This window comes from Notolabrus celidotus, chromosome 20 (genome assembly GCF_009762535.1).
Source record: "Notolabrus celidotus isolate fNotCel1 chromosome 20, fNotCel1.pri, whole genome shotgun sequence".
Classification (NCBI taxonomy): domain Eukaryota; kingdom Metazoa; phylum Chordata; class Actinopteri; order Labriformes; family Labridae; genus Notolabrus; species Notolabrus celidotus.
This window is the reverse complement of record NC_048291.1, coordinates 11,724,783-11,737,796: the sequence shown is the minus strand read 5'-3', so window position 1 is coordinate 11,737,796 and position 13,014 is coordinate 11,724,783. Positions and strand designations below refer to the sequence as shown.

The following is a 13,014-nucleotide window of genomic DNA, read 5'->3' as shown; positions in this document are numbered from 1 at the left end:
AGGTGCAGTTACCTCATCACACCTCGGCACAGGTGTTCACTCAGATGCAATTTCACTTAGTTAGCCCATAGCCTCCTTGGGATTCAATAGGCATGTAGAAGACAAAGTCTTGTCATGTTAAGCACTAAATTATTTACAAAATATTCAAATATTCAATTTAATTGAACAAATATAAAAAAACTATATAAGCACATTATCATACTACATACTTATTTTTATTGCAAATATATGGTAAATGGTAAATGGATTTGTACTTATATATAGGGTTGCAAAGGGTTGGAAAATTTCTGGTAAATTTCCAGAAAGTTTCTGGTGAATTTCCATGGGAAGTTAAGCTGGGGAATTTTGGAAATATTTCAAATTGGAAACTGTCTATGGGAATTATGGGAATTTATGGGAATTAACTGGGAATTGAGGGTAATTTAATGGTAAGGTATCATATCCAAGCATAAATATTTGTTTTGTTATAAGCAGACATCCATCCAAAATAATAATTTGTAAGTAGAACTTTATCAAGTGTTTAATATTTTATTGAACAATCAATTATTTCATTGAAGAACAAAAACATGAGTGTTGAGTAAAATATTACTCATTCCCCCGACCAAACCCATTCAAAAATTAAAAGCAAAAAAAATCTCAACAAAGTCCCATTCAAAATGTTAAATGAAAACAGTCCTCCCTCCAAAAAAGTCCCATTCAACATGCAAATAAAAAAGCATCTTCCCTCAAGCTTCTTAAGCCTAGCCTCTGCAGGATTCTAGAAATCATCTGTGCATGTGATGGAGGAATGCACAGTGCATGTCAGGGGCGTGGTCTCAATAGCCTTGCAGTAAGCAGTGGGCCATGTGCATGTGATTGAGGAATAGCATAGATATTCAACTGTACTTGCATGAAATCTGGTGGTTTTAGTCAGGATTATGCTAAAATATATTTTCCCCAACTATATTTAAGTTCCCTATCAAGAGCCAACCTTCAATTTGGTAAATTCCTGGTTTATTCTCGTTAATTCCCATGGAAAGTTTCCAACTTTGAAAATTCCTGGAATTTTGCAACCCTACTTATATAGCGCTTTTCTAGTCTTTCTGACCACTCAAAGCGCTTTTATACTACTTCATCGTTTCACACTACCCATTCACACCCATTCACTCACTTACGACAGAGGGTGTTATATAGTGAGGGACCATCAGTATTAGCTAATATCATTCATACACATTCACACACCGCTGAACAGGAGCAATTTGGGGTTCAGTGTCTTGCTCAAGGACACTTTGACATGTGACTGCCGGAGCTGGGATTGAACTGCCAACCTTCTGATTGATAGATGACCGACTCTTCCCACTGAGCCACATCCGCCCCATGTAACCAATGATAAATGTTGAATGGTTTTAGAAGACTAAAGCTTATTTCATATTGCAAATCACGTCTCTTTACTTCTATATTAACCCTACAATGGTGCAGTATTAGTGGTGCGGATGCAGGAGAAGTAAACACACTGCAGGAGCTCCACTTAAACACTCAATCAGACATGCACATACACACACAGTGCTGTTGCGCCCTGCCTGCTCTGCTGCTCACAGTGGTCCTGTCTCACTTCTGTAAAGTCTCTGTCACTACCTCTGATGCGGGCACAACAGTGGGGCAACTCGGCGTCATGTCACGTCTCAGAGACAGTCATATTGTAGGCGGTAACAGGCATGTAATATCTTGCTTTAAACTCGCAGTATGAAAAGGGCCTAAGTTTATGCAAGTTTTACTGTGAGTGGCATTTCTTGAAAACCAACACGTCTCTTTTTATACATAAATTTTTTCCACAAAATGCATTGTTTGTATCCTGCAAGCGTTGCAAAGAAGTATAAAATATTGAATTGTTCCTAATGAAAACATTTGCAAACACATTTTTCCTTTAAGTTTTTAATCAGGCATTTGTTGCTTTTCTGTTAACTTGTCAGCAGAACTTTTCTTTCTGGTACTTGTGACTCCTTTTTAATTATTGGTTCATGCTTTTTATCCTTTTTAAATTTAGCGTTTAAGGTTCACAAGCAAGAATTCAAGCTTTGCATTGAAAAACCCACCCACTGACAGCTCTTGGTTTACAGCTTTGATAGTTAGTGTTTTAAACATGTTCCAAGAAAACAAAGAAGCATCATAATATTTTAATGATATCTCTCTCTCTGCATTAAAAACGTTGTGTTTAAAAACTCTCCCCTTGTCTCCTTAGATTCTGGATAGAAAGAATGGTGAGATTGAAGAGATGAAGAGCGTGTACCGGGTCAAGCAGAGGGAATCAGAGGAGACGATCCGTAAGCTGGAGAAGAAAGGTGAGAGGTCACAGGATCGCAGTGTTGACTGGGAGGATGTTTACGCTAGTGTCTCTGAACACTCAGCACAAAAAGCCCAGAAAGATACAAGTCCACATGAGGTTGGTGTAGGATGACGTTCTGCAGCTGCGTGCTCAGACTGAACTTTAATTACACGATGTGTGCATTTTTCTTAAAGCTTGATTTCCCCGTCCTTGCTGTTCTCGTCTTTGTGCTCAGATCTGTCCATGAAAGCATTTGATGAAAAAAATATCAACTCGGCAGGGAAGAGCTTCTGGCCATTTGATCGACGCAAAATCTTTACTCACATTGATTTACTGACAGTGCATCAATGGGTTTGAGAGTCTGTCTGTCTATTTGTCTGTCTGGGCGTCCATCTATGTACATACCCTGAGGCAGGAATTGACTGCTGTTTGTGTGCGTTTTTGTGCTCTCCCACAGTTCAAAATGTGCTGCGGGAATCCCAGGTCATCTGCGAGAGCAAAGAGAAGCAGATTGCGGAGCTGAAAAAGATGTCAGATCAGAGCGCAGACTCCCTGAAAAACGAGTGGGAGAAGAAGGTATGAAGGAAAAGTTGAAGGGCTTGGACAGGCTGCAGAGCAACCCCCCTGTAAGCAGCCCTGAGCCAGAGGAAGACTTTGATAGCATGAGACTACAAGACTTAGCTGCAAGCAGACACACTCTGCTATACTGCTGTAGAAAATCTTTATTCTTTCATACTGTTCTTAAGTCAGTGTGTGTTGTTTTAGAGATGAAAAATTAATTCTTTCTGCCCTGGGTAAATTGTGTTTTAACTCTTCATAGCTCTTGAAACCCCGCCGCCAGGGCTATCCTAATGATTTTACCACTTAACTCTGTGGGTCACTAAGCATATGATGAGCAGCCTTGTGGAACAATTTGTTCTCTGATGAATATTAAAAAGCCCTTCTTTATAAGTGATGTTAATTCCACATGAGTGTGCAAGATCTTACACAGCTAAAGATTAAGAAAGAAATCACAAAAGCAATAAATGAAAGCAGCGGTGGAGATACAGGGAGTAAAATGTATGCCTGATAAATAGCCGTGCTTTGCCCTTCCAGCTGCATGCTGCTGTAACAGAGACGGAGCAGGAGAAGTTTGAATTGCAGAAGAAACACACTGAGAGCATTCAGCAGCTGCTGGAGGACACCAACCTCAGGCTGGCGAAGATGGAAGCGGAGTACAACGCTCGATCTCAGGCGACTGTGAGTACAGAACCAGACTCTGGTATGTGTCTGAGAGTTTTGGTTTTAGATACTGACATGGGTGATGGAAGCTTCAGCTTTTTAGAAATATACTTTGAACTACAGTCATGGCCAAAAGTTTTGAGAATGACACAAATATTACATTTTCACAAAGTCTGCTGCTTCAGGGTTTTTAGGTGTTTTTGTCAGATGTTTCTATGGTATAATGAAATACAATTAGAAGCATTTCAAGTATCAAAAGCTTTTATTGAGAATTACACAGAATTCATGCAATAAGTCAATATTTGCAGTGTTGACCCTTCTTTTTCAAGACCTCTGCAATTCTCCCTGGCATGCTGTCAATCAACTTCTGGACCAAATCCTGACTGATGGCAGTCCATTCTTGCATAATCAATGCTTGGAGTTTGTCAGAATTTGTGGGTTTTTGATTGTCCACCCGCCTCTTGAGGATTGACCACAAGTTCTCAATGGGATTAAGATCTGGGGAGTTTCCTGGCCAAGGGCCCAAAATCTTAATGTTTTGTTCCCCGAGCCATTTTGTTATGACTTTTGCTTTATGGCAAGGTGCTCCATCATGCTGGAAAAGGCATTCTTCATCACCAAACAGCCCTTGGATGGTTGGGAGAAGTTGCTTTCGGAGGACGTTCTGGTACCATTCTTTATTCATGGCTGTGTTTTTAGGCAAGATTGTGAGAGAGCCCACTCCCTCGACCGAAAAGCAACCCCACACATGAATGGTCTCAGGATGCTTCACTGTTGGCAAGAGACAGGAGTGATGGTAGCGCTCACCTCGTCTTCTCCGAACAAGCCTTCCTCCAGATGCCCCAAACAATCGGAAAGGGGATTCATCAGAGAAAATGACTGTACCCCAGTCCTCAGCAGTCCAGTCCCTGTACCTTCTGCAGAATATCAGTCTGTCCCTGATGTTTTTACTGGAGAGAAGTGGCTTCTTTGCTGCCCTCCTTGACACCAGGCCTTCCTCCAAAAGTCTTCGCCTCACTGTGCGTGCAGATGCACTCACACCTGCCTGCTGCCATTCCTGAGCAAGCTCTGCACTGGTGGTGGCCCGATCCCGCTGCTGTAACACCTTCAGGAGACGGTCCTGGTGCTTGCTGGACTTTCTTGGGCGCCCTGGAGCCTGTTTGGCAACAATTTAACCTCTCTCCTTGAAGTTCTTGATAATTGGATAGACGGTTGACTGAAGTGCAATCTTACTCGCTGCTATAAACTTCCCTGTTAGGCCCTTTTTGTGCAATGCAATGATGGCTGCACGTGTTTCCTTGCAGGTAACCATGGCTAACAGATGAGGAACAATGGTGTCATGCACCATCTTCCTTTTAAAGTGTCCAGTCACTCAATCATGACAGATTGATCGCCAGCCTTGTCCTCACCAACACCCACACCTGTGTTAATGTGTGTGACACCTGTGTGTCATTGAAATGATGTTAGCTGGTCCTTTTGTGGCAGGGCTGAAATGCAGTGGAAATGTGTTTTTGGTGATAAAGTTCATTTTCAAGGCAAAGAGGGACTTTGCAATTAATTGCAGTTGAGCTGATCACTCCTCATAACATTCTGGAGTATATGCAAATTGCCATTATAAAAACTGAAACAGCAGACTTTGTGAAAATGAATAGTTGTGTCATTCTCAAAACTTTTGGCAATGACTGTACACAAACTGGTTGACACAAACTTCATCTATACCTCATGCAATATGATCATGGACTTGTGTACTGTGTTTGTTCTTATCTCTCTGTGATCAAATAAGCTTTAGAGTATGTCTCACTTGCTGTTTTAGGTAATATCCAACACCTGAATTTTCTTTTCTTTTCTTTTTTATTCAGTTTTTTCAAGATATTTTTCATGCACCTAATATTTACAGTTTATGCTAATAGACTTTTAGAAACACTATCCTAAAGATTATCACAGAAATTAACAGACAAAACAAATATAAGCAATATAACAATAGACATTTTCTTTTACGGTTGCTGTATTTCAGTAGGTAGATAAGTTTTGTTCATACACTGAAACATTGGTCACCACATACTTTATAGATCAGGGGAAAAGTTTCCAGAAAGTTGTTTTTTTTTCAAGTAATCTAAATTTCACATCTGACCTATTATTGTAAAAAATAATTTTCTGCCTTTCTTTGTTGTCAAATGACTCCTAAGGTTAGGGTTAGTTACAAAGCATCAGCAGTAGGTTAATTCATAACAGCACAGGAAACACAGACACATGTGCATGTAGGTCAGCTAAATTTCTGCAGACCAGCTAAATGAAGTATAAAGCCACTTTTTAATCACTTTGCGGGACAGTGGGGGGTCGCGATTCTTTGGCACCTTTATTTTGGGGGGTCACGGGCTGAAAAGTTTGGGAACCCCTGGTATAGATGATACCTGGTGGATCTTGCTTTATTCTTCTTTATCGGATTAGTTCTCTATCTGCGAACGCTGTACTAGATGACCTCTCGTCGCTCAGTGCCCCTCATGTCTGATAACTTGCAGCGCCTCACACATGCTCTACAGGTGCTCAGAGAGAGAGAAAGAGAGGTCCTTCTGTGATCAAGATCCATCCTGTCAATGCACTGATTGCAGCACAAGATCTCATATAAAAACATGCTCACACCACTATTTTAAGGTTATTTGGCTGCAGCTGGTTGCTCCCGATGCGATTCAGCATAACGTTTTTAATCACTGGGAAACACTACATCAATAACAAGTTTCATCTACATGCAGATCACCTGATGTGATGACGTCATATCCAGTGAAATATTTCAAACATTCAAACCTTTCATTATTCTTCATAACACCTGCTGTGTCACAGTTACAGAATAATTCTGGTAGAGACACTAAATGGATACACTTGTTTATGTATACATGCACATCCATATTTACACTTACACAGGACTTCCACCAGATCCGTGTCCGGTCCATCTACGATCTGCTGCAGTCCGGCCCCGTGCTCTCTCGTCCGTCAACACTCACCAGTTGCGTTATCAAAACGCAGCACGGAGCAGGACCGCCGGACAGCTGAAGTCTTGCATATCTGATCCGAAGGGCTCCAGTGTGCTGGCTCAGAGACGCAGCTGGAACGTTAACACATTGACTAGAATAGAAACCTATCATATTCAGTGATGTGGTGGATCGGAGATAGACCAGACACAGATCTGGTGGAATTTGGCCACCAACCTTTGTACATTTTCACATGTATACAGTTATGTAAATGTATAAGCCTTGCCTTGTTAAATTACAAAGAAGGTGTAACTGCTGCGATCGCTGTAGCTATGGAACATTGACCCACAGTCTGCATCTCCATGGCTAAAATGAAAGGAAATCTCCTCTCACCTCTGGGTGAGAATGACTGTTGTATCTTACATCTGTCGTCTTTATAAAGGTCTTTGATCCAAGTGTGTATTAAATCTTATGCGAGGCAACGGCTGTGCACGTAGATGTGCGTACACATACACACCTCCCCAAAGCAACAGTTTCTTTGATGTCACATGAAAGGACTTTGGTTTTAAGTGGGATCGTGCACATTTCATTAGAGAGGATCATCAACACCAGAGGCCAGCAGAATGCACCGCTTCATAAATAGTATTGTTATCAGTATCAGCATTCAGCGGCTGTCGTGAGTATCACACACACACACACACACACACACACATATTGCTTCTGGCCTTAATCTGTCAGCAGGCCCACATTTAAGAGGCATCAAACGCTGGACAGTGCAAGGCCGGTGGTAAGACCCCTCTTTTAATAATTAAGGACAGACAAGGCCACAAAGGATGAAAAGAGCCTTCTGTCACTGTAAATTAGCTGCTCTCCTACTTTGAGTATGGGCTGACCTACACACACACACACACACACACACACACACACACACACGCACTACTTCCATGTGTGTTCAAAGCATACTTTACCTCAGGTGAGTCAATACAGCAGCGTTGTTTTTAAGGCTTATATCTCCATTCTTAATCTTTTTACAACCAATGTTTTCTTGGGTTCTTCTATTGTGAAAAGGTCTCTGCCTCTGTCTACTTGTTGCTATTCATCATACAAGTATTAAGTCTTCAAGCTATGATTCAAAAGACCCAAGTTTGCCCAAATTCAGACATTCCACTCTTCTAGAATATTTTATTGCTCTCCCTTTGTCCCACTAAGTATTAGCTTCAGTATCTTCCAGCATGTAGTTCGTTCAGTAAACGACCACTATTGCTCCTCGGCATTCTATGAGAGAGAGATTCAACTGCATATAAAAGTGCAAATCCAGGACATGGTGTGAAAAGTTCGTCCAGCTCATATATAAAGCATGCAAGCCAAGACAAACCCAGATTGATGATTCATGTTTATTCAAATACTGATCTGGTCTGGATAGTGGTGAAAAGAAGAATGCTCATCTGCCCGTCGCTACCTGGTTGGATTTCTATCCAGTGCACATCAAAGATCTCACAGGGGGCTTACAGATATGTCAGATGTTGTTATTTTTGGATGTTATCTATGCACAGGGCAGAGAGGATAAAGTGACTGAGTAGGTGTTTGAAAAGAAAGACAAGCCGGTATCTGACTAGTCTAGGTATTGCACCAGAAAAACTCCTGACTGTAATCCTTGCATGTCCATATCCACATAACTGATAATGGAGACATGATTAATACTGTCTGTTGATTCTAGATGAAGAAGAAGGAGCAATAAGCCTTTATTTAAAGCGCTTACATATTCTTCATATCTTTATTCAAGAAATAAGCTTTAGTTTTGTTTTTTTACGGAGAGAGTGGGGGATGACATGCAGCAAAGGGTCATGGCCGGGAGTCTGCCGCAACTGCCGCAGCAAGAACTACAGCCTCTGTACATGGAGCCCGTGCAGTAACCACTGGGCTAAAGGCATGCCCCTAAATAGGTGCAGGAGAGGGGTTGACTTTTCTGGCTTTATTTGATAGGACAGCAGAGCAGAGGCAGGAAATAGGAGGAGAGAGAGGGTATGTTATGCACCAAATAGTGGCAGGATTGGCAATTGAACCTGTGACCTGTGCGACGCTGACTAAAGCCTCTGTACATTGGGCACCTGGTTTACCAGCTCCCCATAAAGACTTCTAGTTAAAGCTTTGACAACTATATATCAGAAACAGAGAACCTTTAATACGACGGGTATGATTCTGTTACTTTTGATACAAACCTGTCAAGGGTGATCCATCCCTCTGTACAACTTTTTTTCTCTAAATTACACATTTTTTCTATCTTTAAAGACTCCATCGCTTTTCATTCCCTGAAGGGGAGCAGAGCGTATGTAGTCTACACTTCACACCTTGTAATTCACCTTCTGAAACACCTAATTATGGAATGTAATTTGCTCCCTCTGAGTTTGTCCAGGTGTGCTCTGTCCAGCCTCAGCATGGAGAAGGACTTTTCTTATCTGCTGCCAGAGAGCTAAGTGTCAGCACGCGTCCCGGCACAACACAGGCCCCTTGTTTTTTTCCTCAGCTCTTTGCACTGCGAACACAACGACAAAAATCTGTCTCACCAGCCTTACCGGGTGCTGCTCTTGTACTCTTTTTCAAACACACCGCTCTCCCTCCTCTGCCGTCACTCATCATCCTGTCATCGCCAGCCTCTGTCATCATCTAGATGGACTAGCACGCTCCATCTTTAATCAGCACCCCGTCATCGCCTTTATCAGCCTGCCCACACTGCATTCCATGCTGTCACACATACACACAAACACACAAAGAAAGACACTTGTGCATACGCCAAGAGACCGCTTACAGAGAGGGGACACGTTTTGATTAAATCAGAACCTGAAGACCTTATCTGCATCTGCTAGATTATTGTCTGTGTTGAAACTCAAAATTCCAGTTGAGCTAAAGATATTTGCCTCTGAAATTACTTTATGTACTGTAAAGTTTCCTAGAGTTAACATTAAAGTAATAATCTCAGAGGTTAGGTGCTGCCAAAAGATTGAAGCTGAGACACATTTCATCATTTTTTTCAGCGTTTTCATTACTTCATCAGGATTAATCACAGAATTTCCACTATCATGACGAATGAATTTTTTTAACCGCATGTTTAAAATTCCATTATTTAGCATTTCAAAACAGATTTACAAACCATAATATTTACAATGTAATGCAATTCTTGCCAGTTGCTTCCCAACCACCTAAAAATTAGCCTCCCATTTGTTTCATTAGATTCACAAGATCTTACAGTGATTTTTTTTTCAAGTAGCTTACCAGCAGTCCTCCAGGAGTGTCTCAAGCTTAATGATTTTTTCGCATTCTGCCTTGTCAGCATTGCTGGAGAGCTTCTTTGCTGATAAGGATCAAGTGTAGCCTGGTGATCATACTCAGTGTGGAGTTCCATCTGTTGGAAACATCCTGGATTAGATGCTGTGGCTGTTGCCCATTCTCTGCTTGTACTTGTCCCAGTTCTGCTGAATATGTTTGACTATGCTTGAAGTGTGGAACCAGTTTGCAGCCTTCTGTCAACACATTCTTCAAACCGCTGTCTCAGACTGACATAGTAAAAACTGTGTGCTGTGCCCTTGTGTTTGTATGGCAGGAGTTTTGCTGCAGTCATATTCCATCCAAGTCCCACTTTGGGACTCCTGAAAAATGGTGCATGGTAAGCTTTGTCTGAAGCCAAAACGGAAGTGGTAGAAACTGCAGTTCCTTGAGTGTCCGCTTGAGGCTGGCTCTGGAAGAACTGGAAACCACAATGTACGGGGGTGAATTTTTTCATAACGCGTCAATTTCAAAAATATTAAAATTATAAGTTTTCCATTACGAGCGGCACAGTTGACTTGATTGACAGGCGGGAACACTGTAGCTGTTGGCTAGGAGGCTCAAAGCCTGCCTCTTTACCTCACACTAGCTTGACAGCAGTTATGTTGACTTCAGCATGTCCAACATGGTTCCCTGATGATTGGCTTCAAAACAGCGCTTCAGAAACAGATGGGTTCATGACTGATCACAACATGTTAACTTGGGATTGTCCCTCAGACCTGAGTCCTCCACCATGTTGACTGGCCTGTAGTCAGTTGCCACACATTTTGCGAGCACTGTAGTTAACGTGTTCGATTTAATATCATTCGCAGGTCATTGGTGATTCACACACTACAAAGTAGTACTCTGCCTTTGTGACATGGTTGACATCCGTCTGATTAGCTGCACCTGTATGCTTTGTTTTTTTTTGCTTTATGGCAGGTGGCAACCAAACGGCAACCTCTGGTCTAAAAATAAGAGTCCAATGCGGAAGTGTTAAAATCTGCAGTTCATCGAAGATATGCTTGAGGCTGGCTCCGGAAGTACCGGAAACCACATATACACTAATTTCAATAAAGACGATATTTACAGCAGAAATAAACATGTTTACAGCCTGGTACAAAAGACGAGTGTAGTCTGGATGGCTCATTTCTCGATCAGCACACACTGTAGGGGGGTGAATTTTTTTCCAATGCGGCAATTTCGAAGATATTGAGATTACAAGTCTTCCAATGAGAGACACAGCTGACTTGATTGACAGGCGGGAACACTAGCGGTTGGCTAGAAGGCTCAAAGTCCGCCTCTTTACATCACATTTGCTCGACAGCAGCAAAATGGCTCCTGCTGACAATTGGCCTCAAAACAGCGCTTCAGAAACAGATGGGTGACGTCACAGTTACAGTCTATGGTGGAAACCAGCTTTAATTTCATTCCAGACCCCTTCTGTTTTGGAGTGTGGACCAGAATAAACAGTGAGGGACAAAAGTAGTATGAAATTAAAAATTTGTACTTCATTAAAAATGGATTCTCTAATTTTGGACCGTAATTCCATTACGATTGACTTGTTACTGCTGACATTGCATTTGTCCAGGACTTCAAGCTTCTTTGTTGGTGAATATTGCATTGTGTACATGTCATACACTTGTTTGTACCTACTTGTGCTGTATATGTATCTCAAAATGAGTCAACCAATGTGCCAAATGTGGTCAGATATTTTACAGTGCACGTCTACAATTCTCTTACATTTATGTGTATTCATTGGTGTCTGTGTTTAGGAAACTTTTTCATTTCAACAGTGTGTTCACAGGTTACAAATATACAGACATATGACCCTTGATCAGAATTTTCATGCTCAAAATGAGATCATCCAAAAAGGGCACCAAGGTGAAATAGTAGCTCAGAGTAACAGCTCTAGAAACTTTTCAAAGACACACCAGCTGTCTGCAAAATCTGCTAAACAAGATAGAAATATTTTCACTTGATAAGATATTTTCCTGTGTAACATTGAAAGATGTCTGCTGGTTTGACTTATGTAAAGTTTGTATACGAGTTGTATGGATTTTTTTATGACAACTGACAAATCTTTGGTGAATACCTGTTCAAAATAGTCTATTTTAAGTCTAACCAAGTGCTCAGCTTTAAGTCTAAATGATTTAAGGCTCTTTTTTTGTATGCTTGTGATTTAGGAGCAAATGCTGCGTGAGCTGGAGCAGCGGGTGAAACAACAGTCAGTGGAGGTGGAGAAGGGCAACATGCTGCGTCAGAAGGTGACGCAGGAGAAGGCCCAGTTGGAGATCCACATTGCATCCATGAGTGTTGAACTGCAGGAGGCCAACAGGAGGTCAGCAAACAGTGACAAATCACTCCTGTAACTGTTTAATAAAGTTGATGCAGGTGTAGCAATAAGTCAGCATTTGCATTAACCACGCTGTCATGTTTTCAAATGTCCACAGAGCTATGATGCTGCAGAAGGAGAAGGAGCAGCAGAGTGAGCAGTACGAGCAGGCTATGCAGAAACTCCAAGCCAAACATGAGACTGATATGAGCCACTTGCATCAAGAGCATGCTCTGTCTGCTGCTAAGGTCCACATTAGCACATCAGTTCACACATTGCTTTTCGATTTATTGTTGATTTTTGTCAAATTCAGTCTGGTTCTAAATTAAGCTCCAAATTCACCTCTCTTTTTCTCTTTTGCAGGCGTCCGAGGTGATAGAGGACTTTGAGAGAACTGTAGTTCATCTAAAGCAGCAGCTCCTGGACAGTGAACACCGAAAGCACCAACAAGTGAGGGTACGTATCTCATCAAAATAGCTTGCTTCTTCGCTGTTTGTCAATGCACTGAACTCAGATTTGAGAGTCCTTAGGGTGAGAATGAGTTTGTCTTTGTGTGATGCCTTACAGTGACTTTATTTCTTCTTCCTTTCAGGATCAAGGGATAAAGTTTCAGCAGGAAAAAGACGAACTGCAGATCAACTGTGAGAAAAAGGTAGCATGTTCTTGCTCCTCAGAAACTGATTTGCTGAGCTCCATAGCTTCTGTCGTTGCATTGAAAGCACCCTGGACAAAGTTATTACGGTCAAGTGGAGATCAAAGCCTGGAGTCACATGTTCCTTTTGGTTCCCGTTACTCTTAGATTTGATGTCTGGTCTAGTAAAATCAGAGCCATAATTAACAGGTAGATTTGGGGCTGGACTGAGAAGAAAGAAGAGGATTTATAATTTAGC

The 13,014-nt window shown here is 41.6% G+C and overlaps 1 protein-coding gene across 1 annotated transcript in view; it reads left to right on the top strand.

Moving 5' to 3' along the window:
* The window catches only part of LOC117832143 (centrosomal protein of 112 kDa-like), a 143,243-nt gene that overhangs the window by 32,672 nt on the left and 97,557 nt on the right, over positions 1-13,014 (top strand). The window contains 7 exon segments of the mRNA XM_034711133.1: positions 2,219-2,318; positions 2,760-2,878; positions 3,398-3,541; positions 11,976-12,130; positions 12,243-12,372; positions 12,488-12,580; positions 12,717-12,776. Of these exon segments, the coding sequence (XP_034567024.1) occupies positions 2,219-2,318; positions 2,760-2,878; positions 3,398-3,541; positions 11,976-12,130; positions 12,243-12,372; positions 12,488-12,580; positions 12,717-12,776 (801 nt within the window).